This window comes from Oxyura jamaicensis, chromosome 18 (assembly GCF_011077185.1).
Source record: "Oxyura jamaicensis isolate SHBP4307 breed ruddy duck chromosome 18, BPBGC_Ojam_1.0, whole genome shotgun sequence".
In the NCBI taxonomy this organism is placed as follows: domain Eukaryota; kingdom Metazoa; phylum Chordata; class Aves; order Anseriformes; family Anatidae; genus Oxyura; species Oxyura jamaicensis.
This window is the reverse complement of record NC_048910.1, coordinates 2577206-2597233: the sequence shown is the minus strand read 5'-3', so window position 1 is coordinate 2597233 and position 20028 is coordinate 2577206. Positions and strand designations below refer to the sequence as shown.

Genomic DNA, 20028 nt, shown 5'->3' with positions numbered 1-20028 from the left:
AGGTTCCCCTTTAACCGGAGCCACCGCCCCGCTTGCGTCTGCGGGACAGGGAGGGTCCTGCGGCCGCTCCTCCTATAAATGCGGCGGCAGAGCCCAGGCACCAAAATGTGCATCGCCCCCCCGCCCAGCCGCCCCCTTCCCCTCACCCCCCCCCCCCCCCCCCCCCCGCCCTCTGATGCGGGCTCTGGGACCCGCACCCAGCTCTGCTCCGTTCCCAGATACGAACACCGAGGGGGGGGGGGGGGTCCCATAACATAAGGGGGATCCCTAAACCATACATGGGGTCCCAAACCATACGGGGGGTCCAGCCGCGCCCCGGGGATGCCGACCATTGCGGTGCCCCCCTCCGATCCGGGGGAAGGAGGTTCCCCTTCCCTGGGGCTCTGCCCAAAGCCTCCGTGGGGGGGTGAGAGTGCGTGGCCGTGTGTCTGTCCGTCCGTGTCTGTCCGTGTGTCTCGGAGCAGCTGCGAGGTTGGAGGAAGCCGGGCAGTGGCTGGATGCGCCCCGGGTGCTGATGCAGTGCCGGCAGCCGTGGGTTTTCCCCCTCACCCAGCACAGGGAGCCGCGGGGCAGGGCTGGGGAAGGGGAGGATGGATGCGCCTAACTCAAGGGGAGTTTCGGCTCTGACTTGCACAGGGGGGCTGTGTCCAGGAAAGCTACCCCGTTGTGATATGCCCCTGTAATAGCAGTTGATCTGGGGGGGGTTAGCACCTGAAAGCCAAGTCCAGTGGAATTGATTTTCACAAAACTTGGGGGTCTGAGGTACTAAGAGGAAGGGGTGGCTGCACTCTGTAGGGCAGCCTTCACTCATTCTTCAACCACAGACAATCTGTTGATACAATCCTTGCACTCACACCTCCCACAGACCCCAAAGGAGCCCTGAGCACTGCCCCAGCCTCCCCTTTACCTCCACCCTCCTCACCCACCGCCTCCAAACCAGCCCTGCTTTGCTGCAGAGACGAGAGAATTCGGCAGTCAGCCACCAGAACCGTAAATCTTGGGAGAAAGAGGGAGAGGAGCGTGCTTGGCTCCCTCCTCCTGGCAAGCACAGGCGTGTTCCTGCAGCACGGGCTTTGGCTCCGCCGCGCTCCTGCGAGCGGTCCCACTGCACGCATCAGCCAGCGAGAGGGAGCTGGGAGCGCCCTGGGGAGGCGACGGGGGGAGACGGGTCAGGGGCTGGAGAGGGACCCCCGGCCTCACACCGTGCTCCAGCCCCTGCTTTATCCCCGCCACGATGCCGCCGAGCCGAGCTCCAGCAGCGCCGGCTCCGAACAGCGCAGAGGAAGGTTTGCCCGGCCTGCTTTCAAAGGATGAGATTTGCCCTTTCCTCTGAAAAATTCACCCCCATATCCCCGCGCTGCGTGACGCTGCTGCACGCCGGGCAGGGCGCTGCACGCCACGGCGGAGCCAGGGCCATCGGGGCTGCGAGCCCCGCAGGACTGCAACATCTGGAGCGCCATCGGGACGCTCCTCGCTAATGAGGCTGTTTCGAGCCGCCTTGCTGCCGTGGGCTGGGCGCGTAGGCTGCTTTCAGAGCAGAAGGAGCCACAGTGCTTGGGGCTGCGCTAACACAGCGCGAGAAGGGGCTCGTCCCCGAGGACTGTGACCTAGTCTGCTGTGAGAGACAGTCTTCTGGTTTGGGTTTGTGCATCTGAGATCTCGGCTCCTGTGCCTCCGGGTAAATTATCTGACCCATTCCCCAAAAACGCAGTGGGGAGAGGCACAATGGTAAAAAACAGTTGGGGTCGCATGCTGCACCCAAGCTCCTCTGTGAATGTGGTAGAGCACAAGCAGCTCAGCCTCAGTTCTGAAAACAGTGCCAAAAGCACAGGACGAACAGCTGAAACTCGAGTCAGGGAAAAGAGCAGCCTAACGGTAATGAAGCCAATTTTGGCTGTGAGTTGCAGATTAGAATCTGTGGAGGAAACCCAGAGAGAAGAGCACATTGACCCAGTGCTCCTCAGACCTTGGAAAGGTGCATCATCCCAGCGGAGCAGGGCTTCCAAAAAACCACCTGAAGGCGTGCTGTCACCGCAGCTCAGGTGGCTGAGGACCGGGCAGAGCTCACATGGGACACTGGAGGCAAAGCTCTCCTCTGCTCCTTCCTCGAGCTGAGGCACCAGCTGGCTGCTGTCAGGCAGGAGAGGTGGGAGGGATGACATTCACAAGGGAGCCCTTTGGGGTTTTGTTGGAGATGGCATCACCTTCCAGCCCCGTGCAGGATGGGGAATTGCACCGTGCTCCCCACCACACGGCCTGTCCTGCTCATCTGTACGAGTGTGGCTTGCGCTGGCTGCTGCCTAAATGAAAGCAGGCGCTGGAATAAATTTCAGAGATGTTTTGTGTACAAGCAAGACTTGCCACAGGCGCTGCTGGGAAAGATGTAAGGTTAAAGGATTGTGTAAACACTGGGTGAAAAATCTGAACCTTTGCCATGGGATCATTTAAAACTGTTCTGATGCTTCAGCTTCAGTTTCTAGAATAGAGCAATGAGAAGTAAAGAAAGCACTTGCATTCCCTATAACATTAAGAGGCTCAAATGCTACTTTAGCAAGGCAGCAATGGGCTTTGAGGCTGGGGAGGGTCTAATACTCAGTGAATGATGTCCATGGCATTGCCTAAACCAGCACATCATGGGCTCTGCCACCATCAGTCCAGCGTACTCGTACACCATCCCATTCCTGCTCTTGGCCCCAGGCCAGGTGGCCTAAACTCCTCTGAAACCAAACCTTTCCAAACTACTCCAAAAGACCAGATTTTCTCTGTATGTCCCCTCTTGTGGATGAACACGTTTAACCCCAGGACTTTGCTCCATCATCACAGTTTTAGGGAGTGGCTTCCTGTTCCCTGCCCTGTGATGAAGACCATGAACAATGGAAGATTCTGAATGCAAAGGTGAAGGGACAGAAACCTGCACTGCCGTCAGCGAGCCCAGGACTCATGCAGGGCTGGGATTAGGAAAACAATCCTGTTTTCAAACAACTGTGCAAGTAGGGCAATAAAGAGAGCAATAAGCACTGATGCATCATAATATGGACACTCATGGAAGGAATATTTGAAAAGCCATTTCAAGGAAAAAAAAAAATGAAAAAAAGAAAGGAAGGGAAGGGGATGAAGGAAAGACACAGGCATTTAAATGTAGCAAGCTTCTAAAACAAGAGTTCTAATAGATCTTAGAGACATTTACTTATTCTTCCTGCCATTTGTTTTCCACCAAACCAAGAAGAATTTGTAAAATATTTCAGTCCTGTCAAGTCTACATTCATGCCCCTGAAAAAACTTCATCCAACTTTCTCCTTTCAGCTCCAAGCCAGTTGTCATCACTGATAGAGGCAGGCTGAAATCACTGGAGAAAATCCCCATTGGCCTCAATGAAACCAAAATACACCCACTAGCTCCAAAAGCCAAAAAAACAACTGTGCTTCCCAGCTGGGACATGCCTGTGTGTCAGAACATACTCAGACAATTTGAGAAACTGTGATTTGTGCTCTCTGGCACGCTGACAGCATGTAAAAGGAGCCAACCTGCTGTGAGCTCCTGTACTGAACCCACCTCTAAAGCAGTTTCAAGCCACCTTTTTGCCCAGGTTATTGAGTTCTACCCTCTTGGCTTCAGCAGTTCTGGGTTTAATCCCTTTTTCAGGGATTTCCATGGGATTGGCCACCAGTGCTCTGAGCGGGCTGCTCCGTGCCCTGCAGCTCCCTGCCGAGGGACACAGCAGATGCCGAAAGTCTGCAGGGGCTCGAAGAACAACTGGAACGAGATCATGTGAAACAAATCCATTGGGGGCTGTTAAATTCAAGGACAGCACTGGCAGCTCAGGAAGTCCTTCAAATACTAATTGCTGGAAGCTGGGAAAGTAGGCTGGGAAAGTATCACAGGCACTTGCCTTCTTCTGGTCGTTTTATCTGAGTATCTCCCCTTGGCTCTGTCAGAGGTTGAATCTGGGGCTCATCGGACTTTGGTCTGAGCCAGCACAGCCATGTCTGTGCTCCAACACTGCCCAAGTTTCTTTAAATGTTTAGCTCAAGTTTTCTCTCTATTTTATTTTTTTCATGATAATGATGAGTTGGGTTTTTTGGAATGCTGATGCTGCTTTGGGAATTCTCTCCCTAGAGCATATCTACACTAGTTGTGCAATATGCTGCTAACAGGCTTTTTTGGCAAGCTTTCCTTTCACTCAAATTCATATCAGACATTCACTGATTTTCCTTTTTTTTTTTTTTTTTTTCTTAGGCAGCAAAACTGCCCAGGCCTCTCATTGAACAGCATTTTGATAGACTGGCCTTGACTCGTCACTGGGTCTGGGGTGGGCATGATGCTTAGCTTGCATGAAGCAATGTTGTCATGGTTTTATTCATTTATTTTCTGTGCTCCAGACAGCAAACAGTCTACAAATCCAGTTCTGCAGGGTTTATTGGGATGATGCAGGAGGGAGGGTGGGAATATGGCTGTGGGATGCAAAGGAATTTACACGAATGATCTTCCTCAGCAACTTGGCTGATAAAGCAAGCAATAAAACGGTAATAAACAGCAATAAAAGTAGGCACGTTGTTCTTCAGAATGAAGGCATTTAAAGAAAGGAAACATCAAATCAATGCAGAAAGGCAGCAGGGGCAGACAGGAAGGACAGTACTATCTAAAAGTGAATTATGAGAGCAAATCATTTAATGGTACAACAGCAAAGGCACCTCACGCAGCAGATGCAGGAAGGCAGGGCAGTTATTTAACGCACCTGGTGCACATCAAAGACAGAGGCTGCTGGGTCACAACCCCCAAAATAACCCTGCAGAGACTGAACTGAGAAGGTTCAACCACGGAAAGGCTATGGATAATGGGTGCTGAATGGGTGCAGGCCCAGCAGGGACCCACAAATCCTAACGATGGGCTTTGAAGCTCCTGGGGCATGATCAGGGCTACGAGGGAGCCCAGCAAACACCACCATCTGCCTCTGGTCCTCGTTCTTGGGGCTTCTGTTTGATTTCCTTTTCGTACAGTAAAGTCCCAAAGGGACATCCCTGCATGAGCACTGTGCCAAGGGACTTCCCTCGGTACTCGGTGCTCCAAAAGGGCTGGACGGAAACCCTTTTCTGTGTCCACACTGCCAAATGTGCTGATGAAGAAACTCTTGGCTGGCGACCTTGCTGCTCGTGGTGTCTAAAGATCGTGGCAGCTTCATGTCAGCACTTGGGAGAGATGTTTTATTCCCCATCTGGCTGACACGGAGCCGGTGAGGGCCCCGTGGCTCCTTGCTCCCCATCAGCCCCAACGCCTGTCCCTAGGGACATGGGCAGCCTCAAGGCTGGGGCGGAACAGAAACCTCCATTTCTGACCAAACTGGGGCTGGGGATTTTTAGAAGGGAATGAGGAGCTGGAAAGAGGTTGAATGGTTTCCTGCAATCTGAAGTGTTTATGGCCTCTGTTATGCCTTATTTCAGCTCCCCCCATCCATGGCCCTCTGCACATCTCTAGCAGGAACCGTGAGAGTCAAATAGGGCAGAACATGGGCACAGCCTGCTCCTGCAGACAATTATTTAGGAGGGTGAACTGACTGAGATGAGACACAACACTAAAGCTGGAGTAAAGGCAATGATATGCAACCTCCAAAAAATTTCCTTAAAGAAAATAATAATAAAAAATATCAGGCACAGATACAATTAACATCACCCACCTGTGCCCTCCCTCCTGATCCCCTCTGGGTTTTATGCGGTCTAAATTGCAGAGCTTAGATTTTGGTGTCTCCACCAACAAACCAAACCCGAGAGCTTAAATTAAGAACCAATTCATACTTAGAACAAAACTAAACCCACCACATTTTCATCAATTAGCTGGTCAAAAATATTTCCTTGTTTTACTTTTTTTTTTTTTTTTTTACTTCCCCATGCTGTCATATTAGAAGACACTTAGATTTTTCAAAAGCAAGCAAATTATCATCAGCAACCAGCTTAAAATGCAAGTTTTCCTGTTTATGAGCGGAAGATACTGCAGCGCTTCTCAGGATAGCTTGTGTTTCTGCTGCACTGTTAAAAATACATGATGGATGTCAACACCTAATTACTCTGACAACTGCCGTTACTTCCCCTTGTGCTTTTTCCACAGACAGACTCAAAAGGAGGAAGACCGGACAGTTTTTTTCTCCTAAAATCATTGACTGAAAGGGAGGGGTGAATCCCCTGGGGGGGGGAGTTGCTCTCAGGGCACACGGGATATTTTCATCTACTGACATGCTCTGAACGAGCAGGGAAGGAGAAAACAAACCAAACCAAAACAAAACATTAGACCGTGTAACACACAAAGTGAGCATTTAATTCCTATTCGGGGCTTCCACCAGGAAGTCTGACCGTGGATTTTCAAGGCATCCTACCTGAACTGAGAAGGCATCCCACAACAGGCAGTGGGAGCGGGGCTGAGCCCAGCCTAGACGTACCCCACCAGCCGTGCCGTGCAGGGGAAGCTCTTGCGCATCCCCATGCATTTCTCCTGGTCAATGAAGAGAGAGTTGGCTTTGACAGCCAGGTCGTGCTCCAGGACTGCCTTGGCCCGGACCAATGTCTGCAGCGTGTCCTCAGCATCCCTCAGGCGCTGCTGCAGGCCCTGGATAGTCTCATCGAGTTCGTGGACCTCATTGACGAGGCTGGGGAACAGCAAGAAACCCCGTGAGCATGGAGGCAGAAGGATTTCCCCCTTCGGTGAGGTCAGATTAACACAACCCCATTTTCTGGCAACCGTGCGTGAAAGCTGAGGGCTGGGCTGCTCCTCCATGTGAAAGCTGAGGACAGGAGGCTGCGCCAGGGCAGGGAGCCCCAGTGGTTTCCTGTTCCCCTTTGGGTTTGTGGCTTTGTCTGTTCACCCTCCTGGATCTCCCTGGGCCAAGGTCTTCCCCACACCCAAAGACGCACAGCCAGCAGCAGAGGAGAGTTGCAAGAGGCTAAAAGTGAATGTGAAACTAGTGGAAGACAAAAAACAAAAAACAAAATAATAATAATAATAATAATAATAATAATAAAAACAGCAAGTGAGATGCTAAAGAGGGTCAAGAGCTGGGTGTGCTGAGAAAGCTTAAAAATTGCTTTTCAAAGATTTCCCATCAGTTCAAGCCAAGAGGCAGCCCAGGCAGGGAGCTCAGCCCCCTCCTTCCTGCACAGGTGTGGCTGCTCGGGACACCCTTGGGTGCCTGGCTTCTCCTCCAGGCAGGGACAGCGTCGGGGTGATGCTAATCAGAGGAGAGCAGAGGTGGCATCAGGATGGGTAAGACAGAGTAGGAAGCAGCTGGGCTCTCCCCAGGTTTTCTTCCTTTCTCTGAAAAAGGGGGAAACCCCTCCAGTTTCACAAACCCACCAGCTCCCACCCAGTAAGTTGGCCAGCTTAGGTTTGTTTTTCCTTCTGTGCCTACAGCAGCAGCAAGGTCACAGCCAGGGGCCAGGGAGACAATTCCCTTATCTGTGAAACATCCTCGCCTCTGCCTCTTTGGGAAAGCTGCTGGTTTTGGCTTGCCTTCCTCTCAGAGTGCCTGGTAACCTTGGAAGGCTGAAGGGTGAAGGAGGAGGAGGAGGCACGGAAGGAAGCCCTGGCCAAGCCTCTCCTGCTGACGGGGCAGATAAGACCTTGAAGAAATGCCAAGAAGCAGTTGCGCAGCCTGCCCTGGTCTTTCAGGAGCCTCGCGCGATCCTGTGCTTGAGAGTTTTTGTTTTCCAGTGTCCCCAGGGCAGGTGAGGACAGCCCTTGCTGCTACCTGCTTCTCCTTGTGTTGCACCTTTCTTACTGTTACCCCAGGGGAAGGAGCTGAGCGCTCTCGAGGTGATGCTATTGGGGTGTATGAGGCTTGTCCCTGCAAACAGGGCACATTCAAGCATCAGGAGGAGGATGTTTATCCAAGTGGGATCAATCCAGCCCCTCATGGGGTAGCATCAGGCTGTACCTGGCCATGGTGTGGCAATGGCACATGAGGTGCCCTCCGTGGGTGCAAAGCTCTCCCAGCACCCAGGGTTGTTTGCTCAGTGCTTCCCATTATATCAGTGCATCTAAAGAGGGACTATATAGAAAAAAAAAAAAAAAAAAAAAAAAGACCCCAAGCAGTTTTGTCACCCCGTGATGCTCCTGAGGGCCACCACTGGTGACCCTTCGCAGGTGCTGCCGGCCCCATGCTCCTGCCTTACCGCAGCTGGGCGCTGTCCCGGCACAGCTCCACGTTGGGTCTCCGCGTGCGCTCGTCCAGCCGGGTCTGAGCGACTTTTAGCGGAGGCACTTTGTCCCTAATGGCTTTTCGGATGGCTTCGATGCTCATCTCAATCTGGAAGATTTCCTGCAGCGTCTGGCATGAAAAAGAAACAGGTACAAGAAACAGGATTAAAAAGTGTATTCTCAAATAACAGCATCGTTTCCGATTTCCCCGGACCCTGACCAGGTCTGCATGGATGTTTTTGCTTGGGAGGCATCACTCAGAAGTGATTGTTTTACATAAAAAGGAAAGGGCTGAGGGCACCTTGGCCAGGTGGGTCTGAATCTTGTTCTTGGCGTCGGCTGTCTCGGCGATGCGGTTGGTGAAGGCGACGTTCACGCTGTTGAACTGGTTCCACATCTCGTTGGCGGTCACCACCAGCAGGTTCTCGATCTCGTCCCGCAGCTTGGCGGAGGCCGCCCGCTCGCTCTGGGAGCGCAGGATGTTGTCGTCCGTAAACTTGGCCCAGGAATCCGGCACCGAGATGCTGCAAGAGAGAAGGGGTAGGCCCCTGGTGGCCCCATGCTGCCGGAGCTGCCCATGGGCGGGCAGGGATGCCACCAGGTCGGGTTAAACACAGCCTTCCAGGGATCCGTGCTCTTTGACCACATGGAAGTTAAATATCTGGACACCATTCATCCCATAAAGCTTATCAAATACTGACACGTCCATGACAACTCTGCAATAATTAGGAAGGCTCACACAAACAATAGATTCCCTTAGAAAAAAAAATGAGATTTTAATCAGACCTTGTATTTACACATTAATGGCTTAAAGTGCCAAGTGATTCACAGCTCTGTGACAACACACAGACTGCAGCTGACTCATTTTGCTCGTAACTTATCTCAATTTCATACAAAACTGAGCGAGCATTAGATAATACTCGATTCCCTGTCAGTGCACTTGGGATGGAGTTCACGCCTGTGCAGCAGTCCAGAACAAGGTCAACAAAAGCCTCAAATACCACATAAGCTCCATTTAAAACATGCTGATCCTCTGCACATTTTACCCCCTCTGAATTTCAGCATCAATCCTTTGCAATTCATTTGCCTGTCTAAGTATGTCTGAGCTCTGCTGTGAAGAATTATTCAAGCACCAGAAAAAACAAATCAATCCATGTGTCCCCCCCCACCCCCCAACAACTGCATGTGTCTGTGTGCACAGCAGATTTATCCCCTGAACCCTTTGCCAATCGCAGCATATCTCTGCGAGTGCTGCTTTAGGTCATCGTTCATTTATTGCAGAGCCAAAGCCGAATTCCTGGCACCCAAAAGCAGCTGAACTCTGTCCCAGGACCATGCTCTCTGCTCCTTTATCTTCTGTGCCACCAGCTCCCTGCCAGCCCCTCTGCCGGCAGGGGTGAGCCCCCAGACTTTATGTCAATGAAGAGCACTCGGGAAGCAGCGATGCAGCCTTCAACGTGTGCACGGACCTAACGAGCTGCATCGAGGTGCTGAGCTGAATCTGTTTTCAGGCTGATCTCTGCACCCTGATATCACATTTAATTGGGTGGGACGCATTTCATTTGGCTTTCACTCTCCAAGCCTTGTTCTTTGTGCTGCCCGGTGCAGAGGGCTGGGCTGGATGTGGCACACTGAGGCACAGGGGCTGGGGACAGCCGGCGCCGTGCCAGGACAGCCACCACCATGCCAGGAGTGTCACCACTTCCTTGGGACCCGCGCTGGAGTGCACTCACGTGGCATCGACCCGCTCCACCCCGCGGTAGTAGCTGATGCCGTCGGAGGTGTTCCTCAGGTGGTGGCACTTGTCGTCGATGCGGTGGGCTGTCTGCTTGTTGGCCAGGTCCCTCTCCAGCTCGTGCTGGGCCGCCCTGTTGGACCTTTGGCATGGAAAGAGAAGCTGTCAGCGTCCTGCATGGCTCGGGGGGCTCCCCCCAGGACCGTGGGCTCCCATGAGCATCGCTGCTCGTTTGTATGGGGCTGACAGAAGGGGTCGCATCTACAGGACGGGGTTAGGGTGGGGGTCTGCTGGGGGTTCACGTTACAGCTGCAAATCATTTCAGCCCTGCCCCACGAGCTGGGAGCTGCCCCTTACGCGAGCTGGGCTTTCGCCCTGTCCAGGAAGCGCTGCATCCTCTCCTGGCACGACCTGATGACGTCCACCTCCTGGGCAGAGACAAAGCACAACAACAACACATTGGTCCTGGTCACACTCATACCCTCGGGCCTCTCCAGCCCCTGGTGCACCAGGAGGGGGACAGGACAGTGCCATGGCCACAGCCACGGCATTTGCCCTGACTTTTGGGGGGTGGCCAAGCATTTTCTCATCTTGGCATCCGCTCCAAGTGGTGATTAATGCCACAATGTGGCAGTAGGGCCGGATCCTAACCTGGTCTGACTGCTGGATGAGCTACACCCCCATCCCCAATCAGCATATTTTTGCTCCTAGAATTTTTTCTACCCCAGGAAAGATCCCATACCAACAGGAGAAGGAGATGGATTTTCCTTCAGTGTGAATTCCCAGCCACTTCTAAGAATGAGGCAGGAGGAAGGCATGTGCTGCTCACCACTCTCCTGACCTCAGCACACCTCCACCACGTTTGTGCAGCCCCAGATCCTGGAGGTGGTGATCAGGAGGCTCCAAAACAAGTGATTTTTAAGCCCTTCTCTTTGTAACAACCAGCTGAAATGCACGGCCTAAATGGGTCCTCAACACTTGAAATCCAAACAGCCATTATAAAGATACCAACTCAGATTATTTTCCTAAAATCTCATGACCTTTAAACCAATCTGCTAATTTTTTAGGGCCTGACTCATAAGAAAAAATCTTCTAACAGAGCAGTGGCTTCGCAGTCCCAGGGGCTGCCGTTTCCTTCCCAGCTTCGCGAGGCCCTCACAGTGATCGTGCTTTGCTGTACCCTGGGTTAGGATCCAATCCTCTGTGCCAGCTCTCATCTTGTTTGCTTTTATTCATAATTTAAAGCAGACTATATAAAGGCAGGCAAGAGTGCACGTTTTTATGGTTTCTATAAAATGTACTGCTTAAGTACACAGCGTGGCAGTCCTGCTGCAGCTGCACTGCTCAGAGCAAGGCAAGGCTGGGGGTAGATGCAGGATTTTTATTAGACTGGCTAGTACAGTTGGGAAAAGCAGACGAGCTGTCAGCCACACACTGCCTCCCCTGTATCTGTGTGTGCTGAGATGCCTGTGGGTGCTGTCCGGGCAGGGCTCTGGGGTGCATGGCTCTTGGGGTGCAGGACACAGGGCAAGAAGATGGGGACACAAACTGCTTGAAGGGGGACCAGGACCTCTGCAAGCTGCACAAAGATACAGCTACTTTTCAGCAAGTCCTTTCTCTATTAGGGAAAGTCTTACCCCAAAACGCGGGCGTGCTGCTGATGGACACGCCATCCCCTGGCCAAGGGACCGAGGGTTTTAGTGCCCAAGAGCCAGTTAGCTCAGTTTAGGCAGAAGGAGCTCTAGCACGCGATCTGTGCTGCCAGACTCACTGTGAAGAGCTCTTTCTCCACGTTGTCGTGCACCAGGTCGATGCCCATCCTCTTCTCCCGGTGGAGCAAGCACTCCTGAGCGACCTGTTGGGGACATGCCAAGCTGCAGGGACAGGGTCCCCTCCTCAAGTAATGTAATAGAAAAAAAATGGAGGTGGACACAGAGAGGAAAAACGTGTCTGGGGCAGGGTTTAGCTGACAACAAGCAGCTGAGCTGCAACATCAGCATTACATCGTATGAGGAGTGCACGTGGCCCTGGCGTACCCGCAGCTGGCTGCGGAGACCTGGGTCTGGCTGGAAGCTGACCTCAGCCGAGCCATGTAGCAGGACACGGGCTTTCCTATCCCAGCTCAAGATGTTGGATACACTGCTTACAAAAATATTTGGTTAAGCAAATAGTGTTCTGATGTGCTCAGCAAGCGCTGATAGGGGGTGTAGCAGATGGCGAGGGGCTTGTTTATTGCTAACTTAACGAATGGTCCCTTAATAAAAACTTTCTAGATGTTACAGGGCTCCAGTGAAACTTCATTAGACGTTTGAACGGCTGCAGATGTCTCAGCAGCAGGCTGCAGCGTGCAGCCCGCTGGGCACAGCGCTCACCTGGAGCGGGGCCTCAGTCTCTGCCAGGGCTCTTTCCAGCCTCCTCTTCATGTCGGAGAGCGCGTTGGTCTCCCCGATCATCTCATCCAGCTCGTGGCAGAGCTCCGACTTCCAAAATTCAATGTCATTGACACGCTCTCCCAGGTTTTTGGTGCTCTCTGCCTGCGTTTTCTTCGTCTGCTGGTACTTGTCCTGAATCAGGCGGGAGGTGTCGACCCTGAGGTTCTCCGAGTTGTGCCGGGACGTCTCTGACTCCCTGTAGTTGGTGAGGTTGGAGCGGTACCAGTCGTCGGGGGTGTACCGGGTGAAGAGGGACGTCCTGTTGGAAACGAACGGCAGCATCTTGCTGGGGGTGAGCCTCTGGGCGCTCCCAGAAAAGGGAGCCAAAGTGGGGTTAATGGCAGCCGTCCTATAGTAGGCGCTGGGTGCCCAGGGAAGGCTGAAGCTCTGAGGCAAGGGGTAGTAAGGAAAACGGTTCTTGTAGCTCGAAGCCATGGTGCTGATGGCAGGCAGAAAGTTGGTGGGTGTCGATCTCGGGTGGGCATGAGCTGCTGTCAAGGGCGAGCCGACGAGCTCCATGTTTGGTTGCTGCTCCTAGGGTAGGGGTCCTGCAGGGGGAGGAGGCAGGAGTCACACTCAGCAAGCATTTCTTGCAACGTACAACACTGAGAGCAAGAACACAGCACCCACACAGTGCCCAGACGGGCTTAGAGCTGTCGAAAGCAAATCCCTCCTGACAGCATCCCAAGCACTTGTATATACAAGGATTTGGCTTTGTTGTTAGTATCTGGTGTCAGGTCTTGAAAAGCAGAGAGAAACAAATCATCGCTGCTGAGGAGAATGGCAGATATTATGCCTTCAATTTCTTTAAATCTGTCATTCCAATGAAATTGTAGTTGCTGATTCTCTGCTGTTCATTTGTTTCTTTTGGCCGGCATATCTGCTGATCTTACAATGCTCCAGATGCGATTTTCCCTTTACAAGTTCCATTACCGGCCCCGATAGCTGTGTCCCTTTGGACATGCAGCTGCTACCAACCCAGCGTGATTTGTGGGTGAGGGATTCTGTCCTCACTGCGCCTTCACTTGCATTAAAAGCTCAAACGAGCAGCCTGAGCTGTGCAGAACTACACTCAAATTTGAAAAAAAATCCCACCAATTTTACTTAAAAAAAGGCATCTATCTCGATCTGCAAAGGAAGAAAAATGTCTGTTTTGCAGCCAATGTAAAATAAATGTGCTTGGAAAGGAGAAATCATCCCACAGTCTTTTGGGGGCAGCTCGTAAATGCCAGCAACCCAAGGCAGTAACCCAAAGCAAAGCAGCCCAGGGAGACCAGTACCAGTGAGGGCACTGGGTGCCCTCTGTGGGGGGAGCTCCTCAGCCAGGTGAGATCAGAAATACAAGGCCAGCAAAAGTACCTACAGCACCTAACCCAAGGACACGTGCTCAGGAGGGTTTCTTGTGCTTGATACGGAGCTCTTGTGTGGATGCAAGTGTCACCCACAGGCAGAATAAGTCACCACGGCCATCATAGCCTGCTGCTGTGGCACAGGGACACGTCCTGCCCCTAACACCATCCTGTCCACATCCCACCCAGCATGGCCAGAGCCCTGCTGAAAGGCTGGGACACCAGCATGCCACAAGGCACATGGATAGCAGGGTTTTTGACACGAGGCATTGCTAAATCCCGTTTGTTACTGCATGCAGTCCGCATTATCCCTTTAAAAATAGGCCATTTGCATGCAATGAACTGGCTGTTATTCTAGAACAAAGTGTCCACACAAGCAGTCACATGATGAGCTTTAATTGCTCCTCTTGGGCTACCCTGATCAATTTGCATGAGTAGGCAAGCTGAGAGAGGCCGGCCTGTTTTCAAAATTATAAAACCCTTGGGAAAGAGAGGGTTTTTTGCTTCTAGTCAACTCTGCAACAAAGAGCACCTCTGCTAGAGGCAGGACCAACAACCACTCATGGCTTCCTACCAAAATGCTTAAAAGGATGAGGGAGAGATGAGCTGGTCCTGTACCCTGGTGGCAACGCCGGGCTGCTGGCAGCGGGTGACACTCGCTGTGTCTCCGGTGCCCGCAATGGTTTGATGCATTCATACGAACACTGAGCAAAATGCAGCTATTAAATGAATGCACGGCACATACAGGAGAGTAACAGGTCCTGCAGCAAGGGTTAGTCAGAGGAAAATAGGGATGAGTCAGAGGGGAAACGTGCACAGCCTGTAGCTGGGAAATCGTTGAACTTTGCGGATGGTATTTTCAAGCTGTGCCCAATTTTGGCCACTCTCGCCCAGGCTGCCCCAGTACCTGAGTCCAAGGCAGCAGAGCTGCGGGCACTGAGCCTCGGCCCCGGGGTCTGGCCTGGCCCAAGCAGCACTGGACAGGCAGCGGAAAACTCACACCCTCGGGTTTAACAAAAGTACATTTGCAAACACGAGGCCAGTCTGGCAGAACCGAGGACGAAATGTCTGTGCTCGGGTCCAACAAAAACCTCTGTGCGTGCCGGTTCCCACAAAGCCATCCCTTCAGCACTTTTGTCCCTGCTGGGCTTCGCCCAGCTCAGTGCCACTTTTTGTACCTGAGAAACAGCCTTCAGAGAGGAGACAACTTCCCTGGCTCCCACCCCGTACGTAAATTATTCCCTTTCAGATCCTGATATATGTATCTTTAGAAAAGGAGAAAAAAGCCCTTGGGAATGGATTGGGGTTGTATTTCCCTGCATTTCCAGCTGAAATAAATGCTCCTGCCTCTCCCCTGGGATAAACTGCCCCCAGGTGACACTTTCTATCCCCCCCCACCCCCTGAACACAGATGCTCTGGAGCCCCTGACCACCTGAGCACATGCTTTGGGGTATAAGAGGTACCATCCCAATGATAACTGGAGGGGATTAGGAAAAATATCTACTTTTAACACCCTCATTACTCCCAGTTAAAGCATACGCTCACCTCTGCTGCCTGGGTGGGTGCTCAGGGGGTGCCTGGGGGCTGTCACTCACCACTGTGTTGTCGGGCTGGGTGGCAGCAGTGCTGGGTGCTGCAACATCCCCAGCACCCGGTGGCCACCAGGGACACAGGACCTGGGGGGGTGTTGCTACGGGCGCTGGGTGCTCAGTGACCAGATTCTGCCTGGGCAACCTCGTGCAGCTGCTATGGCAACCTGGTGATGCTGTTGGGCAATGCAGCATTCTCAGCGGGCATCCTAGTGCCTGCCCTGAGCAACCTACTACCCCCACTGGGCAACTCGGTGCAGCCCCTGGGCTATTCAGTGCAGCACCTGGGCAACTCAGTGATGGCTCTGGGCAACTTAGTACTCGCCCTGGGCTACTTGCTGCTGGCCCTGAGCAATCCAGTGCAGCTGTTGGGCAACCCAGTGCCCTAGATGCACAACCCAGTGCAGTCTCTAACCAACCCAGTGCGACCCCTGGGCAACCCAGTGCAGCCTCTGGGCTATGTAGTGACTGTGCTGGGCATCTTGATCCCACCCCTGGGCAACCCTGTGCTGCCCTCGGACATCCTACTGTTCATGCTGGTGCTCCTGGGCCAGCCCTACCATCACACTTTACTCAGGGAAAACATTTCCTTTGGCTTCATTTTATCACTTTAGACTAACTGTCAGCAACACGGATGGTAAGTCAAATATTCAGGCTGATACATTTGTCCTTTCGCATTCTATTGTCAGTTTCTTCTCATTTTCCCACCTATTGCAGCTGCAGACTGAGACGGTACCAAAATGCTTTACAGCCTCTCTTGAGCAGAAAGCCTTGCCTCTTTGCCAAGGATCCGACAAAAGAAATAATTCAGTCCAACTGCTTCGCGTATACAAAGTTCAGCATGCTTTGATTTCACTTTAAACACACATCTTACTTTAGCTGGGTGAAGAATCAACTTAATCAAACTGAAATAAAAGGCGGAGCACACAGGCTGCTTTTCTGCAGCTAAACCAGGTCATTCCAGCAGACGACAGGCAGCCTCTGCCCCTCTTCAGGACCCAGCCCAGCTCCGTGTCCCCCGCATCCATCCCTGCCTGCACGCCCTGCCGGGAGCTGATCTGGTTCAGGTGAATCACTGCACCATGAGGGATGCCTCTAATGGTTGTAGGTCACCACACTGCCTCAGAGGCGTTTGCTGGAATTAAGCAGTAATAATTAGATGGCATTGTAAATGGCTCACGGGTAAAGCCTTTAGGGCAGGGACAGACTAGGGATGCATTGGTGGCAGCAGAGCAGAATGTGAGCACTGCTGCAGAGAGACAGTGAGGACATCAACGTGGATGAAGCTTTGGTCCCACCACAGCTTCTGTAGCAGCTTTTCAAGTGCTCATGATGGGCCTAAAAGCTACCAAGGTGAGGCTTGAGTAAAACTGCCAAATTCACAAGCTGAGTGACTCCAGAGCAAGAAGTTACCAACTGCACCCAGTAAGTGAACCCAATACTCCTCATGCTCCAGATACCACACCGATTTAAGTGGACAGTTCACATTACCTCCACTAATTAAAGTATCTAAACCCAGTCCTTTAATTACAACTATGACTCTAACAACAGCAAATTCACTAAAATCACAGAACTCCTGCTCCCAGTTTGGGTGGGACATCCCCAGATTTGCTGGACGTGTGAGAACACCATTTGTCCCAAAGCCTTGACCATTTTAGCCCAGAGCCAAAACAGAAACAAGAGTAGAAGCACAAGGCTGACGTGAAGCAGCGGTGCCAGCCCAGGTTCGCCTGCTTGGCTAAACTGGAATTGCAAGGGATACATTTAGATACCTAAGTACAAAATCTACTGCCAAAAGCTGTCAGTCTTGCTGTCACAGCTCCGCATTCTCGCTGCCTATTAATACAGCTGGGATCATAAGCTGCCTTTCTGAAAATACCCAGATCCAGATTCTTTACAGCATCATCAAAGAGCCCACAGAACATTGCTCCATCACAGAGCTTTATTCTGCTTTTGAGTGTTCCTCTCTCTCCTTCAAACACTGTATCTGCCTGAAAGGGATCTATTGTCTATGCAATAGCAGAATACTTTTCAAAAGACACATCAATTCATGAAGAACTGAAAAAAAAATTAAACCACATGTGGTGTGTCCTGTGCTGCCATACCGCAGGGCAGGGATGCTCACAGGCAGCACACGCTCACCCTGGCCCAGGGCTACTTTAGGATTCCAATAGCTTTCAAGATTTAATCTATTTGTGAAAGCAAGGCTGGCTTCTAGGGACGAGCTGCACCCATGGGTCCTGCTCTTGGCTCCATCTGGCTGGGAAATGCATGAGACTTTCCAGGGTTTTGCTGGATCCTGTTCCAGTGAAAACTGTGAGTTGAATATAAAAGATGGAGGGGCAAGGACTCTCCAGGCAAGTCCTGAGATGCCTTGGTCTCTGCACATGGCCAGTGAAAAAATATGTTTATGGCCACTGCCAAGCCACTCGCTGCTGTGTCGGAGGCTGGGAGCAGCAGGAGGAGGGCTGCAGGGTTGGACACCAACCCTGGAGGAGATGGAGGGGAGGATGAGCAGCTTGGCAAGGAGAAAGAGGTGGCTTTGGGCATGTGTGGCCGCTGGAGATCATGTAAGGCTCATCCCCTTTCCTTTGCCAACAGCCCTGTGAATAGCTCAGGTCCTTCCCTTGTGGCTGGGGAAGCCCAAGCACTTCTGCTGGCCCCTCCAAAGCGCCATGCAGCACCTCGAAGTGCCACCATTCTGATGGTGGGGCCTTTCAGAAAACCCAGCTCCCAGACCTGCTGGCAGCACCTCTCTGCGCTCTGCGGGTGGACAGGTAATGCCAAATTCAGATCCATGGTTAATTCCAGCTCCTTTGAGTCACTTCTTTGGTTTCCTTAAACGGCTACAAAAATGCAGCCCCAACAGGACCGGACTCCCCTCCCTTGCTCTGGTTTAACATTGGATGAACTCTACATCATCAGCAAGCCTGTTAATGCTGCAATGCAGGTGGGCCCATCTGCATGTAACCATCGTGACAAAGGCTTGAGAAAACATCTTGTGTGTATTGCAGCCTCATCCTGCATTCAATTCCAACACAGGACCTATTCATAGAAAAACTGATGAAAACGTGTGTTGTGAAACTTTTTCTTTCTCTGAGGTGGAAGCGTGCTGTAGATACCTTGATGCTTTGAAAGAGACGTGAGCAATACACCAAATATTTTGCACAAATCAGTGGCAGTTATCTGAGAGAATCATTTTTATCTATGTGCTTCATGTATTTTTTTTTTCACATGAGAGGTGGTTAGTGATTGCTTTCCCAGAACCTGCATTTTCTGCCAAAGTTCCCCTCTCCTTTTCCACCCTGACTTTCAGCTTAGCAAAACCCTGACTTTCCTATCAATACACCCAAGGGATACATTTGTGCCCACTGCAAGTGAACAAGGGCAGGCTGCAGAGAGGGGGCAAAACAAAACCTCAGACCAGTACCCTGTCCTGCCAATTGCCCTCTGGTCATCCTGGAGCTGGAGTGGCCATTCCCACCTCCGCCCACCCTCGTCCTGATGAGGTGAGCAGGTCCCGCCTCAGCCCTGCCCCAAAGCAGAAGGTTCAGCCTCCTCTACTGGAAAACAAGTCACCAAATTTGTCAAAGGCTCCAAAGAAACAATTGAGTTAAACCAGCAGGACCTGTTGTGTGGAGAAGCACTTGCCATCGATGCTGACTTACCTCTGTCCCCACACAAAACTGCCCCAGAGCAACGATGCTCAGGAGCTGCACTCAATGCGCCAAAGGAGCCCTCTGCTCCCAGCTTGACCCGTGGGACAGCTGAATGAACCTCCCCTAGGGTTAGGCATTGCAGCCTAAAGCTGCAGAGCGTAAATGCCTTTATACTCTGCAGAGGCCTTTATCTGAACTGCCCTTGGTGCTTTTTTAGGATTAGAGGAATGGTCCAGGGGAAGGCACATTTCTCCCAAGTCCCGTAAGAGATGCACAAGAGGATAGACAAGCCCGACTCTCTCGGATGAACCATCCTTAGTCCTTCAGCAAGGTCAGACCTGCTAAAAAGCTGACCTCAAAGTTTAGGTTTCCAAAGATACCAAGCAAGGAAAATTGCCTCCTCGGTGATCTTCACCTTGAGGCTCTTCACGAAGAAGAAACCGATCAAGATCAGATAGTAGACTGGTAGATGAATTATTTAGTCTAACCATAGTAGCATGAGTGAGCTTTCCAAACAATAAATGTGGCATGAATAAATCATCACAAATCCCCCCTTGAGCTCTGGCGATGAGTCACAACCACCAAACCACAGCTCCTTGCTCTGCCTGCTCAGGGCAGGCTACGCCGCGTGTCCACAAGGGTAGGATGCAGATAACTCACGTAATCCTAGCCGTGTGAACTCAGAAAACACAACAGTTTCGTTTATTGGCAATTTTCTCATCAGTGCCTAAGTAACTGTAGGAAATAAAAGCGAGTTATCTGGGGGAGGGTGTCTCTGTAGCTGCTTGCGGCGGGGCCGGGTCTTGCTTTCTGTGTTGGCTTTGTTGCACAGTCCAAAGCTGTGGGAAAGATGTGCCTCAAATTGCATCCAGCAAGCAAAGGGCTTGTTTGCACCAGTGTGAAACTGTTATAAAATTCAGTCAGCTACACAAACAAATAATATGCACGCAGGCAAGAACGAGACAGTCCTGCGCATACCCGCTGGTTCACATTCATATAAAAGGTCTAGACATTGGCATGAAAAAAGACAAAAATATGCACAGAGCAGACGATGCAGAGCGTAACACCATGTCTGGCTCCTC

General features: G+C 51.8%; 1 protein-coding gene across 3 annotated transcripts in view; it reads right to left on the bottom strand.

Moving 5' to 3' along the window:
* Positions 1-6285: 6285 nt before the first annotated feature.
* TEKT3 (tektin 3) overlaps positions 6286-20028 on the bottom strand; it is a 70883-nt gene continuing 57140 nt past the window's right edge. For 2 of the 3 annotated variants that reach the window (XM_035342625.1, XM_035342626.1), the window contains exons 2-8: positions 12289-12896; positions 11688-11771; positions 10274-10344; positions 9915-10058; positions 8483-8705; positions 8157-8311; positions 6286-6634 (exon numbers count right to left, since the gene is read on the bottom strand). In XM_035342625.1, coding sequence (XP_035198516.1) covers positions 6418-6634; positions 8157-8311; positions 8483-8705; positions 9915-10058; positions 10274-10344; positions 11688-11771; positions 12289-12867 — 1473 coding nt within the window. In that variant the 5' untranslated portion in view covers positions 12868-12896 and the 3' untranslated portion in view covers positions 6286-6417. Of the gene's footprint in view, positions 6635-8156; positions 8312-8482; positions 8706-9914; positions 10059-10273; positions 10345-11687; positions 11772-12288; positions 12897-15243; positions 15343-20028 lie in introns of those variants that run through there. The other variant, XM_035342627.1, reaches the window with a different exon arrangement.